At 36.5% G+C, this 18,082-nt stretch overlaps 1 protein-coding gene across 7 annotated transcripts in view; it reads right to left on the bottom strand.

Annotated features, from left to right (window-relative positions):
• The window catches only part of WWP1 (WW domain containing E3 ubiquitin protein ligase 1), a 125,056-nt gene that overhangs the window by 52,772 nt on the left and 54,202 nt on the right, over positions 1-18,082 (bottom strand). For 3 of the 7 annotated variants that reach the window (XM_031013666.3, XM_055349233.2, XM_063709364.1), the window contains 4 exons: positions 17,053-17,190; positions 16,894-16,960; positions 13,327-13,511; positions 3,657-3,993 (listed from right to left, as the gene is read on the bottom strand). In XM_031013666.3, coding sequence (XP_030869526.3) covers positions 3,657-3,993; positions 13,327-13,511; positions 16,894-16,960; positions 17,053-17,190 — 727 coding nt within the window. The remainder of the gene's footprint in view (positions 1-3,656; positions 3,994-13,326; positions 13,512-16,893; positions 16,961-17,052; positions 17,191-18,082) is intronic. The other 4 variants (XM_031013667.3, XM_055349234.2, XM_055349235.2 and 1 more) reach the window with 2 other exon arrangements.

Raw genomic sequence — 18,082 nt, 5'->3', positions numbered from 1 at the left:
TTTAAAACATACTGAATTCCAGTTAATGATTTGCAAGCTGAAGTGCTGAGGGGCAAAACATATTGATGTCTGCAACTCATTGAAATGCACTAAAAATCAGATGGATGAAGAGATGAAGAGATGAGATAAGGCAAGCACAATAAAGGGTCAATTGTAAAATCTAGTGGGAAGTGTATGGGTTTTCACTGCAAAATTATAATTTTCTGTACATTTGTAAATTTTCAACATAAAATGTTGGGGAAAACAAAGCAGGGTACGGAAATGTGGGGAAACTGGCTTGATTTGGACAGGAGACTCAAAAAACACCTCTGGAATGAGGTAACATTTTAACAAAACCTGAGTATATTTGAGAATACATAAAAGAGCACATGCAAAGGTCTTTAGGCAAAATTGTGCTTGGCATAACACTCAAATGTTATCTCCAGGCTAGAATATTCTTCTTCAGTTCTGGAACTGTACATATAACTGCCTCCTTGGTATACGGCATGAGGTACATATATCAACTGGATGCCCTACAAAATACAGAACACTTTCTCTTCACTCTCCTACCCTAAGTCCAACATTCTATCATTATTTCAGTCAAATATGCCACGACCCAGTTGCCTAATCACTATTTAGGGGCGGGGGTGGAGGGGTGGGGGGGGAATTCAGAATGTATTTTTAATCTCTCTGAAAAGTACTCAATATTAATACACTGTCCAATTTTTCACTGACGCATACTTTAAATTAGATTTTGATACACAGAATTTTTTTATTTCATCTACATATCTCTATATAAAGTGAATTAAAAAAATGTGGAGAGTAAAGGGTTAACAAAAGAACTTGAAGTAGCAGTTCTCAACTTGGCTGTACATTACAATCAACAGGATTGAGGCACCCATAGTCCTATCCTGTTGTTAGCTAAATGACTCAGTAAGTTACCAAACAAAAGAAAATACAGGAACTAAGGTAAGATTTTTAAGCAAAGAGGGAAGATGAAGTGGAGTTGAAAACTGCTGACTCAAAGGGTTACACAGCCTGGTGCTCTGTATGCCAGAAGAATCCACCTTGGTTCCACTCTTTTTCTATTCTATCTCCCCACAACTTATTATCAAGACCCATCTTATGTCAACCTAAAATATTAGCATTTACCTCACTTCAGGCTCTCTTAATTTCTCCCCGGATTAGTGGCTTTTAAACTTTTTTTGACCACAGTTTACACAGTAAGAAGTGTGTTTCATAGAAATATCTCTGTGTATACCAGATTGCTACTTATCTACTGATTTTACTTACATACACACACATACACACATACACACACAGAAAAACAAACTTTCAGGAAACAATGCTTATTCTAACTACATTTAACATCTTCCAATATTTCCTATTCTCGCCTATATTTCTTTATTTCATTATGTGTTCAAATGCTGGTCATAACCTATTAACGGGTTGCACTCTACAATTTGAAAAACACATATAGATTACTGCAAAATTCTAATACAAAGATCATAAGTGGTGACAACAAGTCTGCTGAAGCATTTATCTGGTCTCAACAGAATTAGGTTTATGTACTTACTGTTTTGAACTGGAATGCCGGCTTCCCTCATTTATAAAACAGCCTGGCTGCTATCCCAACTCCTTAACTCCTCAGCTGTCTATACCACTGCAAAAATGATCTTAATAAAAGCAAAGAGGATTATGCCACTACCCTGCTTTACATTCTTTAATGCTTATTCGTGGTTTTCAGAAAAAACTTCCAAACCCTTGGAAATCACACAAAATTCTTCACAGGGCTGTTTTCTCTTCAGCATTATATATCTTGCTGCCTCAAATGCTGAACTCAAACTATAACAAAATAATAATTCCTGGGTTCAGCATACTCATTTTCATGGGTGCTAGGAATCTGAATGTGCAGTCGGCTCTACTGAAAATGAAATTTTCACCACTCGTGCCTCCACTATTTGCTAACTCTTCCTCTTCTTTCAGAATCCACTGACGTGTCATAGCTTTCGAAAGTATTCTTTGACGTCAACGGCACAGGTAACTCCTCCCCTCCCATTCCTTCTCTGCATGTGTTCCTTGTCATGGCATCCTAAACTTACCTCTGGCATAGCTTTAATTGTACTGTATACTGGCTGATTGTTTACTTCTCTTCCCCTCCCCCACCACTTAGACGATGAGGTTCTTGACAGTAAGAACAGCTTCTTATATGTCTTTGCCACAGTGACTGGCACATGAGAGACTAGGATAATTGACAAATTTACCAAAGATGGGACACAGGACAAGAGATTTTTGAGAGGGAAAGGAAAGCTAATATAGGGTCTGAAACATTTCCAGGAAACAGAAGAGGGAAAAGCAGTTGAAAATAAGCTCAGAGAAAAGTCCGGCCTGAACATATAGATTTAATAGTTAAAATGATGGAGAGCTGGCCTGGCATGGTGGCTCACACCTGTAATCCCAGCACTTTGGGAGGCAAGGCGGGCGGATCACGAGGTCAGGAGTTCGAGACCAGCCTGACCAACATGGAAAAACCCCGTCTCTACTAAAAATACAAAAATTAGCTGGGCATAGTGGCGGGTGCCTCTAATCCCAGCCACTTGGGAGGCTAAGGCAGCAGACTCACTTGAACCTGGGAGGCGGAAGTTGCAGTGAGCCAAGATCGTGCCATTGCACTCTAGCCTGGCCAACAAGAATGAAACTCTGCCCCAAAATAATAATAATGGAGAGTGCTAGATCTACTGGGGTAAGCACACAAAGGAAGACCAAAGGCTGAAACCGTAATTAAGCAGTGGACAACATCAGACGAGCCAGTAAAGGGCACTGAGAAAAAAAAAAAATTCCAAAAAAAAAAACCAAGGTACACTAACATAGTGACTGAGGTAACAAAATGAAGACAATAGTGTAGAGACATCTAGAAGTGCAGTTTCAATAGCTACAAGAGTTGACATTCTGATCACCGTAAACTGTGTTGGAAAGCACGTGTCCATATATACTTTCTGACTGTATTGTATATACTGTACACGTTTACAACTGTGAATCACTAAATAAGCTTCTTGAAGGCAGAGACAATTAATCATTAATTAATATTAGTATTATCAGTGCCAAAGGTCAAAGAAATTACCGAATGGAATACGCATATAGAATACTCTTTAAAGAAAATCATGGGAAGTTGAATAATTATAATGAGAAACTTAAAAGAGATTAAGAATTACTAACCAGCAATGAAAAACTGCATTTTTAATAGAGCCAATCAGCAAGGTTTGTGACTCCCCAGCACTCAATATTAGCTGAGGAAAAGAAGAGCTATTTGCTCTCCAGTATGAGGTCTGGAAAACAGATCACCAAGGATGCCAGAGAACTGAGGATATTATATGGAGTATCATGGTCACTCTTACGAAAAGTAGAAATAAACCAAGAATCAAATCAAGAGGGTCTTGCTAATTAACATCAGGTTTTTTCTTTTCCCTTAGTACTACATATATGTCAACCAGATGAGCAATTGTTCTTAGTTTCAAAAAGTACTTGTTTTGTAGCAAGTAAATAAATAGTATGATTCAGATCCCAACTTAGATTTCAAAGCTCTGAACAATGAAAACATTTTATGCACACATTCAATAATCGTATGTTAACAGAGTTGCTACTTAAATGCAAGTCAGACATTAAAAAGCTTAACATACCCTGATGGCAAGGTTTCTGTGTTGGCATTCCCAGACTGCTGCCGTACAGGATCCATACACCCATCTGGCTGTCTTGATTTGGCTGCTTCAAAAGCAGAACTACTTCTAGAATTAGAGGTGTCAGGCTCTAATATACTTCTAGCTTCAGATTCCAATTCTGCACTGGTAGAAGGAATACATTCATTGTTTTCTGAGGAAGTCAGTATTTCTTGAACTGAAGGATCTTCAACAGTAGTACTAGTGCAATTTGGAGACAAGGCATTTTCTTCAGACACTACTGGAGTACCCGTGACAGACGCATTATCAGTTGGTGCAAATGAGGATGATTCTCCATTAACTGAGAAGGGAAAATTAATAAAATAATCTATCAAGTAATGATAAAGCAATCAATTACCTAATCAATTGACTACACTTATTCAGAGCCTAATCCAGACTAAGCAACTACAATCCATTCTCCAAACAGCAGACAAAGTAATATTTTCAAAATATATAACATAAAATAAAATGGAGATTTTAGTTTTGTTGCTCAAAATTTCAGGGATGAATATGTAAATGATAAAAATTTAAGTATGTATAATAATAACAACCTTAAAGAGAGAGGAACCAGCATTAAGATAACCAGTGTTTTCCCACCAAATCATCAATTCTGAGAGGAAGTCTGTATGGGCCATCTAAACTTTGAAAATGATCCCTTTCAATCGCCCTTCCCTTGTGTAAGTGGTAGCTAACATCAAACGAACTGTTTTGCCAATAGTAGGAACTGTATGATGGCATCAGTTCTTAAGATAGTACTATAGGGGTTGCAAGAACCCATTCTATACTTTTTCAAGAAATAACCCAGTACTGCAATCCAGTGACACAGTTTTCCTAATTTTCATTTTAAGTGTGATTGATCTAGTTCGACTATGTGTCACTATAAAAATGAGTCAAATTAAAACTGTACGGGTGAATAGATTACAGAACAAAACCTACTGGAAGACCATATATCAAAGTTCTAATGGAAATGGCAGAGGGAGACATAATCACAAATTTTAGGAGAATTAATGACAAAAAGAAAACACTCAGATTAAATGCTACTGGACATGGCCAAAGAAGTACCTAAAGATGTAAGAAAGAATGGTAATAAAAGAGCTTAGAATTCATTCCAGATACAGAAAAAAAAAAAAAAAAAGTAAGTAGAAGAAAATGAATTTTGGTCAAAAGACCCAAAAAAAAAGATCAGAATTTCCTAATGCACCTGATAAGACTCCAGAACTTACTGAAAATATAGTATCTAAGTCCTCATCCTAGACTTACTGAATCTCTAGGGGAAATCTCTAGGGAAGAACCTGGGGATCTGCATTTTTAACAAATGCATATGATTTTTTTAATCGGGAAAGCTGGAGAAACCATGAAATATACCTTTCCAAGTTTCATAAAGAAAACATGTTTAATATAAATAACATTAGAAATACCACGTACAATTTCATATCAATGAGTTTGAAATTAGCTAAACTAACTCAAGGGAAAGAAAAAAAAAGACAAATCAGAGCAGCAATGGAAAAGGTGATGAAAGTTCTAATATCATCCCTCCTAAAGGCTCCAGGCTCAGAAAGGTTTTTGAGAAAATTCTATGAAGCCTTTATCGGATAGATCATTCTTATGTTATTTAAGGTGTTATAACACATCAGGGGAGAAAAAGTGAAAAGGAGTGTCTTAACTTATTCTGGGAAGGTAATGTAAACTTTCAAAGCTGAAACTGAACAACAACAGAACAAGAAGACTATAGACTAACATCATGTATAAATTCAAGGATGATTTGATATTAGGAAACTACACTAGAAAATCTACTGTTAGCAGATTAAAGGATAAACGTCATATGATTATTTTCAATACAAACCAAAAGCATTCAAGAAAATCTTGGTAAAATACCTGATAAGAAGAATCAGGAAAAATTAAGAAGTAATCTAGATTATCTATCACAAACCTACAGTCATTAATATACAATAATTGTAAAACATTTTAAGAACTTTTTTTTTTGAGATGGTGTCTCGCTCTGTGGCCCAGACTGGAGTGCAGTGGCACAATCACAGCTCACTGCAACCTCCACCTCCCGGGTTCAAACGGTTCTCCTTCCTCAGCCCCCCAGTAGCCAGGATTACAGGCGCCCGCCACCATGCCTGGTTAGTTTTCCTATTTTTTGGTAGAGATGGGGTTTCACCTTGTTGGCCAGGCCAGTCTTGAACTCATGACCTCAAATGATCCACCCAACTTGGCCTCCCAAAGTTCTGGGATTACAGGCATGAGCCACTGTGCCCAGCCTATTGTAAGAACTTCTATTAAGATCAAGAATAAATTAAAATCAGGGCTGGGCACAGTGGCTCACGCCTGTAATCCCAGCACTTTGGGAGGCCGAGGCGGGTGGATCACGAAGTCAGGAGTTTGAGACCACCCTGACCAACACGGTGAAACCCCGTCTCTACCAAAAAATAGGAAAATTAGCTGGGTGTGGTGGTGTGTGCCTGTAATCCCAGCTACTCAAGAGGCTGAGGCAGAAGTATTGCTTGAATCTGGGAAGTAGAGGTTGCAGTGAGCCAGGACCACGCCACTGTACTCCAATCTGGGCAAAAGAGCGAGACTCTGTCTGAAAAAAAAAAAAAAAAAAACAAAAAAGAAAGAAAAAGAAAAAGAATAAATTAAAATCAGCAACAAAACAAGGAAGATCACAATTACCATGCCAATTCAGTATTGATTATATTTGACAATCCATTAAGAAAAGTCATAACAACATTGGAAAGAATACGGTAAAACTCATTTGTAGTGAAAATGACAAATAGATTATTTATTTAGAATACACAAGAAAATTTTTTTAAAACCCCATTAGAACCAATTAATTGGAGCTAAAACATTTCAGCAAAATGAACAGACACAAGATCAACAACAAGATTACTTCAAGACCTATCCGAAGAAAAAAAATTTTTTTTTTTTTGAGACAGAGTCTTGCTCTGTCTCCCAGGTTGGAGTGCAGTAGCGCGATCTCAGCTCACTGAAACCTCAGCACCCCAGGTTCAAGCAATTCTCCTGCCCCAGCCTCCCAAGTGGCAGGGATTATAGGCGTGCATCACCACACCCGGCTAAATCTTTTTGCATTTTTAGGATTTCATTATGTTGCCCAGGCTGGTCTCGAACTCCTGACCTCAAGTGATTCCCCAGCCTGGGCCTCCCAAAATGCTGGGATTACAGGCGTGAGCCACTGCACAACCAGCGTGAAGAAAACACTTTAAAAAACATTACTAAAAAGAATGAATACAGACATAAAATATCTCCCAATGGGAAGATTCAGTATTGTTAAAATAATAATAAACAATAAACAACTCTCCTTGAAATGCAAATGTTGGTGAGATGCAAAGCACTAGGAATTCTCATTCACTGCAGTGGGAATGCAGGAGTACAGCCACTTTGGAAGACAGTTTGGCCGTTTGTTACAAAAGTAAACATACTTTAAAAACACAACCCACCAGTCTCACTCCTCAATCCAACTGAATTGAAGACTTATATTCACGTAAGAGCCTGCACACAAATGTATATACCAATGTTTTTCACAATTGTCAAAAACTGAAGTAACCAAGGAGCCTTTATAATAAGTGAATATTTAGTGATAAAAAGAAATGAGAAGTCAAGCCACAAAAAACATGGAGAAACCTTAAATGCACCTTGCTAAGTGAAAGAAGCCAATCTGAAAAGGCTACCCACACTGTAGGACTCCAACTATGTAACATCCTGGAAAGGACAAAACTATAGAGCCAGTATTTAAAAACAGCTGTTGCAAAGGGTTTGAGGGATAAACAAATGAAACAAATTTTAGAGTAGTAAAACTATTCTGTATGATACTGTAATGGTGTGTACATGACGATATGCATTTCTCAAACCCACAGAACCAGTACAATACAAAGAAGGAACATTAGTTAATACAAGGTAATGTAAACTGTGGACTTTAGTTAATAACAATGTATTAATAATGGTTCATTAATTGTAACAAACATATCACAGTAATGCAAAATGTTAGTAATACAAAAACTCTGAGTGGGATGGGAGGACATATGGGAACTCTACAATCTTCCCAATTTTTCTGTAAATCTGAAACTTCTAAAATATAGTCTATTAATTTAAAAAAAACTCTTAGAAACAAATTATTTCTATTCAATAATTCAACAAATGTTGGTTCTTCAATACTGCTCAGAACCGCATTAAGATGCCACAATAATATTTGATTGGAGAGATTACTGTTCATATATATCAATGGTTCTTGACTAGGGAAGATTCTGCTCTCCCCACCGCCAAAGACATTTAGTAATGTCTGTAAATGCATTTGGTCACCACAACTAGGAGAAGGTAAGATATTACTGGCACCGAGTGGATACAGATCAGGAATAGTGCTAAACATTCTATTAATATAATGCACAGGACAGCCCCCTACAACAAAGAATTACCTGGGCCAATATGTCAACAGTGCTGAAATTGAGAAACTCTGATACCTATGTGCCCATCCACCTGGCAGTGTGCAGCCTATGGTAGTTGCAAAATAAACATCTGTTGACAAATGGATATAAGAAAGATTGAACAGATAAAACCGAAAAAAGAAGGAAAGGAAAAGGAAAGAGGAAGGACAGGATGGTAGGCTCCTTGCTCATGCAGAAACACGGGGCAAAAAATTAAAATCTTATGTAATAGTTATGATAGCAGAAGCTTATGCAAACCATCTCATCTCCACAAGACATAAGACCACACCCACTGACTTGGGTTCTTAATGAACATATCCCAAGCCTTACTTTCAGCCATTATGACTTCTGGGTCACAAAACATAGCTTCCTAACTTCATGTTTAATCTTTGAGAGGTTAAGTTTCACATGAACTTTATGGTATATCCATCTCAAAGCACCACGTATTTGTCCTCACTCTAAAAGTACATTCAAATAAAGAAGAAAAAAGTAGAAATACTAGAGTGAATACCATTTTTACTCCATTTTAAAACTATGACATGAGAAATAACTGCTTGCATATACACAGCAAGTTTCTTTAATATTCAGTTCACACTTGAGAGTGGATGTGGCTTTAAAGAGGGTACATACATCATGAGGGAGTCTTCTGGTGATGCTACAGTTCTGTATCTGGATTGAACTGGTGGTACATGAAGCCATATGTGTGACAAAACTGTATAGAAACACACACACACATACACATGCAGGTAGAAATGGTGAAATGTGAACAAGCTCTATGGGTTGTATTCATGTCAATTTCCTGATTTTGTACAAAATAGTTATACAAGATGTTAACACTGGAGGAGGCTGGTGAAGGGTGCATGGGACCTTCCCATACATTTCTTTGCAACTTTCTGTATATTTATAATTACTTCAGAATAAAGAGCTAAGAAAAAATATAATAAACTTGTGATATCATGTACTTCTGTCTGAAACTCACCATACTGAGCTCTGATCTACTTTATTGATAAAATAATAACTATATATTAGAAAAAGTTATTTTACACTAGAAGTTATAACCAGAGGAACAAAGTGGAACAGAATATATTTTTCTTAAATACCACTCTCCAAGGACTATTATGAATGTTTTAGATTATCTCATTTAACCTCCAAAACTGTCCTATAAGGTAGTCGCATATTATCCTCTTTTCATAAATTTTGAGGACGTTCAATTTGTCCAAGGTTACAGAGTTAACATGGCAAGTGGTTGAGCTGAGACACCATGTTACCTCCTGTCAGAAGCTAAATCTAATCTTTTTACTACATCATGACTGCCTCCCATTTTAACCTGGAATACCTGCCAATCTTCATAGCAACTAAACTGTCAAATGGATCCCCTTACTCAAGCTTCAAAAGAACAGGAGGTGGGGGAGGTGGAAGCCCTCATATATAATACTGTCTTTGACAGAAATATATCGTTTGTCTTAAACCCCTTAGTATTGACCCACAATTCCTAATCTGAAACCTCAAAGTGCCAGGTGTGTTCCAGAATTCATAACTTTTCGGAATTTAGAAAGGTAGCAGTGGACAACATGGTAGCTCACCCCTGTAATCCCAACAATTTGGGAAGCTGAGGTGGGATGATTGCTTGGGGCCAGGAGATTGAGACTAGCCTGGGCAATATGGCAAAACCTCATTTCTACAAAAAATCTTAATATTAGACAGGCATGGTGGCACATGCCTATAGTCCCAACTATTCAGGGGGCTAAGGCAGGAGGATCGCTTGAGCCCAGGAGGTCAGAGCTACAGTGAGCCATGATGGTGCTACTGCACTCCAGCCTGGAAGTCAGGGCAAGACCCTGTCTCAAAAAAACAAACAAACAACAAAGGTAATGGCATATATATTGTATATTACACTATGCCTGGAGGGGGTTTAGGGGCCACACATCATGATTAAATACATTAATATTTCTGCAGCGAAATGTAGAGATATGCACAGTAGCCATGATAAATAAAAACCATAAATAGCCTTTCATCAGTTCTAGTCATTTTGCCATCAAATGAGTTTACAAAAAAAAAAAAAAAAAATCCTTTTGGTTTCAGAGATGTCAAGATTGTGGAACTGCAGATTAAGAGATTAAAAACATTTAATTATGTTACACATAGAATATGCACACCCCTATCCCATCTCCAAAAACAAAAGCTAATTTTTGAAATCCTTAATTAGAAAAAGTAATGCCATCTTATACCAACACCTTAAAAGGACAGGGATTACCCACTCCTTGAAAAGATACCTGAATTCATCCTCTATTAAGTGATGAACAATCATACAAAAAGACATCAGTTAAATGGCTGCTACCAACAGAGCAGGTTCTGGAAGCCTCTGTAAACCGGCCAATAGAATGATGACAGTTAGATTGTTTTGTCAGATGTCACTAGCAATAATCAGAGGTGGTGAAAAGGCTAGGGGAATGCTGTGTGAAACCTAGCAGTATAAAAGATGAACAGCATAGCTTTGAGATCCTATAAAAACCACACACATCAAAATGAATAGGAAGAAGGCAAAGTGCACAGAATCAACAGCCAGATAGCGGAATGGCAATTACAGTTCTTCTACTTCCTAGCTGTGCCCTCTCAGTGCCTCAGTTCCTTCATCAGAGAAAAGGAAAAATACTACCACCTATTTCAAAGAGTTACTGTGAGAGAGATAAATCAGTTAATGGATACATACTATTTAGAACATGCAGGGCACAAATATGAGCTATTATCACTATTTTTCCGATTGTCATAGATTTCCTTACACTTACTATGAATGTCATGAGAATTATTTATGATGGAACCTTCATGTTCCTCACATCCATTTTATTTTTACCTTAAAATTTTAGGCAAGGATAAATAAGAAAGAAATGCGAGAACTGAACTTATTACCAATGGAAAGAATCTATAAAGTATCAGACAAGCTGTAGAGGTATAAATAAGATTCTATGATGAGGAAAGCCTCAATTTCTTCTCCTTTTTATATCAACATCTGAATACATCCAAATGCCAAAACATACAACTAATTAGTGGTCAATGGATACTTTCACCAATGTATTCCATCAGCTGAATATTTTAGGAATAAGATCAAAACCTCCAAATCCATATTCAAGTTGAATATCCCTTATCTAAAATGCCTGGAACCAGAAATGTTTCAGATTTTAGATATTTGTTTAAATTTTGGAATATGTGCATTTTACTTGCCAGTTTAGCATCCCTAATCCAAAAATTCAAAATCTGAAATGCTCCAACGAGCATTTCCTTTCAGCATCATGTCAATGCTCAAACAGTTTCAGATTTTGGAGCATTTCAGATTTGAGATTTTTCAGATTAGAGACACTCCACCTGTATTAGAAATAGTAGCAGTTTTAACTAGTCTGTTCTTAATTTAGAAATAATCTGAATAATCCAAGACAATATTTCCTTTTCTGCTTTGCTAATAGGAATCTCAGAGACAAATGTTCTTACCAGAAAGTAGGTGAAAATCAGAAAATACATGAACTTTGCTCGTTAATTTCACCATAATTGTATCTATTCTTCTCTTTGTTTTCTAGCCACCTTAAATTAAGACTAAAAAATTCTACCTACTGTGAGTACTTGGGAAACCGTATTTTAGTCTACTTCTTTTTTTTTTTTAAGGGGAACATTATTAAAGAAATTAAATTTTGAAAATATCATTCATGTGTCAGTTCTCAATGTTTACAAAAACTCTCAGACAGCTCTTGGTAAACATCTCCCCAAACACCAACCTTGGGTAAAAATACACAATTAAGACTTATTACTGGCCAGGCACGGTGGCTCACGCCTGTAATCCCAGCACTTTGGGAGGCTGAGACAGGTGGATCACTTGAAGTCAGGAGTTTGAGATCAGCCTGGCCGACATGGTGAAACCCTATCCCTACTAAAAATACAAACATTATGGGGCATGGTGGCACACACCTGTAATCCCAGCTACTCAGGAGGCTGAGGCACAAGAATCTCTTGAACCCAGGAGGCAGAAGTTGCAGTGAGCCGAAATTCTGCCACTGCTCTCTAGCCTGGGCAACAGAGTGAGACTCCGTCTCAAAAAATAAAAGACTCATTATCAAAAAGATCCATCTATTTTAATGTAATTACTGAATTGCTTCTTTCCATGTTTCTAATTCTGAATACTTCCATAAATAGACAAACACAGGGAGGAACATAGGCTCTTGAATAAAAAGACCAGGATTTCAACTTAATTCCCAACATGTGTGCTAATAATCTTAAACACGTCCTAAGATGTTTAAGTTTCAGGAGACTCACCTGAAAGAGTTAATATACAATGACCAAACAAAACAATTTATGAATCTTATAAATGAGTCCACTAAGGATTATAGAGGACATCTTCCTTAGGCATTCCTTCTATAATACAGTAATGCTTACTTTTGGAAAATAAACTTTCTGAGAGCTATTCAACTCGCAGTACATTTTTCTACCAAGTTAGATGCCAAGAATAATACATTTGTATACTGAAAGATGGGATAAAAGAACCATTCATTACTCACTTTTACTTAGAAATCAATGAATTAACTAAAGTTCTTTCAGAAATATATTTTATATCATGAATTACATAGTATTTTTTGTGGCGTAAAGCTTAAGAATCTAGCTCTCATATAAGCACTTGCTTAGTAAAAGTTCTGACCTCTACAATATTTTTGAAATATCTTCCTAAATAATCCAGAAAGTTACAAATTATTAGGAAAAATTTCAGGCATTGTAATTTTTAAATTCCTATCATAGACCAGAAGATTAAGAAAGACTGCACAGGCTGGGTGCAGTGGCTCATGCCTGTAATCCCAACACTTTAGGGAGGCTGAGGTGGGCAGATCACTTGAGGTCAGGAGTTCGAGACCAGCCAGTTGCCAAAAAAGTGAAACTCTGTCTCTATTAAAAATACAAAAACTTTTTAGCTGGGTGTGGTGGTGGGTGCCTGTAATCCCAGCTACTTGGGAGGCTGAGGCAGAGGAATCGCTTGAACCCGAGAGGCAGAGGTTGCAGTGAGCCGAGATTGCACCACTGCACTCCAGCCTGGGTGACAGAGCGACACTCCGTCCCAAATAAAAAGACTACACAAAAAGGGAAGTGTAGGCATGGATGGATACATAAACTTCATTTACTTTTCCTTTAAACAAGGTGTCATAAATAGCCTTGCTTACCAGTGTCATTGGCAGGCTCAGATGCGAGTGGTTTTGGAGCTGGTGTATTTTTGGGTCTGGCAGCAACCTGAGACGGAGATGAAGGTGTGTTGTCTCCATTAACTACATACAAGCAGCATGAGTTTTGGACTAGAGTGCTTGTAGGTACATGATTATCTATTCCATTCGTGCCTTCAACAGCCAACCTTGAAAAAAAAAATGCCTTATTTCAATCATTTAAGTATAATTCAACAACATTTCATGAGAATTTTCATAGGATTTACTAAATTCTCTTAAGTTTCTTTTTTGTTATTTCTTTTTTTTAAATTTTTTAGATTCTATTTCCAAACAATTGAGTTCTTATGTTTCAAGTAAAATGATAGGTAAATAGAGTAATGAACAAAGATATGACATGTTTTATATTAAAGTTTTAATTACTTTTCAGTTCTAAGTGTATTCATTCTGCAGATAAAAAAATACTGAGATATACAAACATACTAAGTCAAAATAAATATGGTCTCCCACAATAATATTCAAATTGTACATTTTAAATATTTAAGCCTAATATTAATCTATTTTAAAAGCTCTGAAAGTAGTTTCAAAAAGTTCATGAAATTATATGAATCATAAAAATAAAAATCAAGTATAAACTACTGTAAACTTTTTTTTTTTTTTTTAGAGACAGGATCTCACTCTGTCACCAAGGCTGGAGTGCAATGGCTCACTGCAGCTTCAACCTCTTAGGCTCAAGTAATCCTCCTGCCTCAGCCTCTTGATCAGCTAAGATCACAGATGAGCATCACAGTGCCCAGCTAATTTTTTAAATTTTTTAGAGACTGGATCTCCCTTTGTTGCCCAGGCTGGTCTCGAATTCCTGGCCTCAAGCAATCCTCCCATCTTGACCCCCAAAGTGCTGGGATTATAGGTGTGAGCCATTGTACCTGGCCTGAAACTATTATAACTTTATTAAATCTTGAAAAATAAGTGGAAAACCGTCTTCAAATATTAGTTACAAAATTAGCATATACTAGGCACTAAAATTATGACTACAGAATGATCAAAAAAAGCTAAATATTATACCCCAGAACTATAAAAATGTATAGTATATACATCAGCAAATAAATAACTAACAACAAAATCAAACATTTTAAGTCTTATTGGCAGTGGAAGGAGCTGGGCGATTTGGTGAGACACAGTGTTTAAAAAAAAACAACAAAAAAAGTTTAAAGCAGTTGGAAATTATCATGTAAGTGACCAGGAGAGCTTTTCCAAATACACAGGTCATCCCATAACTGCTCTCCACAGAGCAGCCTGAGCATTATTTTAAAAATATAAACCAGATCATCACGTCACTCTCCTGGTTAGCCAACAAATCTTTTGAAAATCAGCCACACCTTTATCCCATCTTCTCTCTAACCTATTTCTCTCCAAGCTCATCCTTGCTCACTTTGCAGCAGATATCGATTTTACTGAATATCAAAAACATACTGAACAGTCTTCAAATGTTTATTACAAATTATTATACGCCAGGTGGTAAAATTATAATAACTATGAAATTATCAGAAAAGGTTAAATATTATTCTCTAGAGTTAGAAGAATTTCTAGAACATAACTGTAAACAAACTTGGGGTCTCTGAAGTTGCTGTTTCCTCTGCCTGGAACATTCTTCCCTCAGAACTCTGCACAGATGGTTCATTTGTGGCTTATTAATCTTAGCTCAAATCATACCTCCTCAGAGATGATTCCTTGGCATCTCTTTTAAAAATAGGCTCCCTTCCATTCCTGTCATCTTGTCCTGTTTAAATGACTTCATAGTGCCTATCGCTATGTCTAATTAACATATTTATGTCTTCTGTTGTTTACTATCTTTATTTATTTATTTTTTTCCCCCCGAGACGAAGTCTTGCTCTGTTGCCCAGAGCTGGAGTGCAATGACGCGATCTCAGCTCACTGCAACCTCTGCCTCCCGGGTTCAAGCAATTCTCCTGCTTCAGACTCCTGAGTAGCTGGGATTACAGGTGCGCACCACCATGCCTGGCTCATGTTTTTTGTATTTTTAGTAGAGACGGGGTTTCACCATGTTGGCCAGGCTGGTCTCGAACTCCTGACCTCATGATCCGCCCACCTCAGCCTCCCAAAGTACTGGAATTACAGGAATGAGCCACCATGCCCAGTCTACTATCTACCTTTATCCCATCAGAATGTAAATTTCATGGGATCAGGGCTGGTATTCTTAATACTTGGACTAATGTCTGGCATCAAACAGGCATTCAGTAAGTATCTGTTGAATGAACATTAATGAATCCCACCCTCCTTTCCCTTGTTGCCTATATATTTGGAACAAGATGTGTTTAGGAGGTTTGGGCAGGTAAAGACTGAAATGATTGTGATTTGTATACCCCTCCCCAGCCAACTAGCAAGAATCAGTGATTCAGAAGTCTAGGTAAAAGAACCCATCTGAATTTCTCCCCGTACTGTAGAACTAATCTTTAATTCAAAGTGTCTTACTATGCAATCGACAACATTTGGTAGTAATTCAAGCTCCTCTACCCATCTAAATTTTTTTTAATTATATGGACATTAAATATATGTACTTAAGCCAAATATACATTCAGAAGGCATACTTATCTGTTCAAGTGGTCTAATGAGAATCACTTAACGGCAAGTTAGAAGAAATGATACTAGTAACTATAGATTAATAAAGGTCACACTCTGTCATATACCAGCATGCTTTTTCAAAGGTAATGAGTCCATTTTACAACAATATATTTTTATATTTTCAAGTGTTAATTCTACTTTATTTGCTCTATTATATACTTTTATTCCAATTTAAATTACTTCAAACAAAAAACCTCTATTAATTGTCATGAACTGTGAATGCCAGGGAGTTTCTGAAATGGTAGAATGATGTCTGAGGGAAGGCCACAATGATGTCTGAAGGAAGGCCACAATCTGTGAAGCATTTATCTTCTCATGATTTACAGGATAATGCCAATCCAGAGAGCGGTATGATACCTATTTATCCATAGTATCTGACTGTACTCATAAAATATGTCTAAATACAGATTTTAAAAAGCCATTTTCAATAAAAAAATAAAGCACTGTATATGCTACAACATAAATGAACCTTGAAACATGCTAAGAAAAAGAAGTCAGTCACAAAAGGTCACATATTATATGAATCCATTTATAGAAAATGGCCAGAATAGACAATCCACAGACACAGAAAAAGTAGATTCATGGGTGCAGGGAAAAATGGGAGTGATACTCATGTATATACATGGTTTCTCTTCAAGGTAGAATATTCTGAAATCAGACAGTAGAGAAGGTAACACAACTCTGTTAATATATTAAAAATGACTAAAATGTATACTTTTAAAAAGTGAATTTCATGATATATGTATGATATCTCAATAAAGCTGTAATTTTTTAAAAAGCTACTTTCACAAGAATTAACCAAATGACATGTTTAGACATAAGCTTCTAAACTGTGTGGCAAATTCTAAACTAAGGTAAAATATAAAACTTCTTATTCAGGAAATATGTTCCACATCACGTCGCCACCCATATTCAAATAAAATATTCTACCTGGCAGTTGTCCTTGCTGAAGGCTCTCCATTTTCATGTAAGGCATCACCATTTTCCTGTATTTCTACTGAACAACAAGAAAGAAAAAAACTAGGTTTTTATATACTTCTTGCTTATTCGTTTTCCTTGAAATTTTACAAACATATAAAGTTAGCTTACTGGTTGGAGATGAGCTGCAGTTTGTTATATTTTCTTGCTCAATCACCAATCCATCAAGCACAACTGTCAATTCACCAGTTTGTGCTATGCCATTCTTGTTTTCCAAGGAAAGTTTTAATTGTTCTTTCACTCTTTCCACTAGAAAGAAGAATATTCTAATTTAAAAGCTTTTGCCAGATATAAAAATGCTTCAGAAATCAAACCTACATTTCAAGAATCACTCTAATTCAGTACTTGACATTTGGAAGGAATTCTTTGCATGCCTTTGACAACTAGTTAAGTAATTCCTCTTTCCCCCTCAATCCCACGCTTTCAATATCACCTTTAATTGCTTCTGTGCATATTATAAATTTTGGAGAACATATAAATACATTTAAATAATAAGTGTAGCAATTGTCTAAACTTGCTTTTCAGCTCAAGGTACCACAGATGACTCTTGTGGTTGAGGCAAAATTTCTGCACAAGAGTCAGATTAAGTTTGGTTTCAAATTCCAGTTCTGCTACTTATTGGCTGTGTATTGAGTAACTTATTCAAACATCTTTAAGCCTTGGTTTCTTAATTACAAAATGGAGACGATGGACTTTAAACTAAAGGGACAGTGTTGAGGACCAAATGCAAAACCATACAGACAGCCCTAGCACCACTTCTGAGGCACAGTTTATAAGTGCTCGATAAATGCTACATATTGTGACAATCGTTTATCATTTTCATATAAGGACAAATACTTCCTTCCCATTATTAGAACATCTAGTTCTTATTTAAACTCAAGGTCATTTTGCTTCAACTTCTATGTTAGACTATATATTTAGACTATGCATTAAACGATATATTAGACTTCTATATATTAGACTATATATTAATAGTCATTAGTGAGGGCTTAGAGAAATGGAGAGATGAAGGTAAAAGGATACACAGCTTCAGTTAGAAGGTATTTTTGTTTCTTGGAGATATTGCACGATGTAATGTACATAGTAAATAATGTGTTGTACATTTCAAAATTGCTAAGAGTAAATTCTAAATGTTCTCATC

The sequence above is a fragment of the Gorilla gorilla genome, chromosome 7 (assembly GCF_029281585.2).
Source record: "Gorilla gorilla gorilla isolate KB3781 chromosome 7, NHGRI_mGorGor1-v2.1_pri, whole genome shotgun sequence".
NCBI classification, from domain to species: Eukaryota; Metazoa; Chordata; class Mammalia; order Primates; family Hominidae; genus Gorilla; species Gorilla gorilla.
The sequence above is the reverse complement of the archived record's forward strand: the minus strand, read 5'-3'. Positions and strand labels throughout refer to the sequence as shown.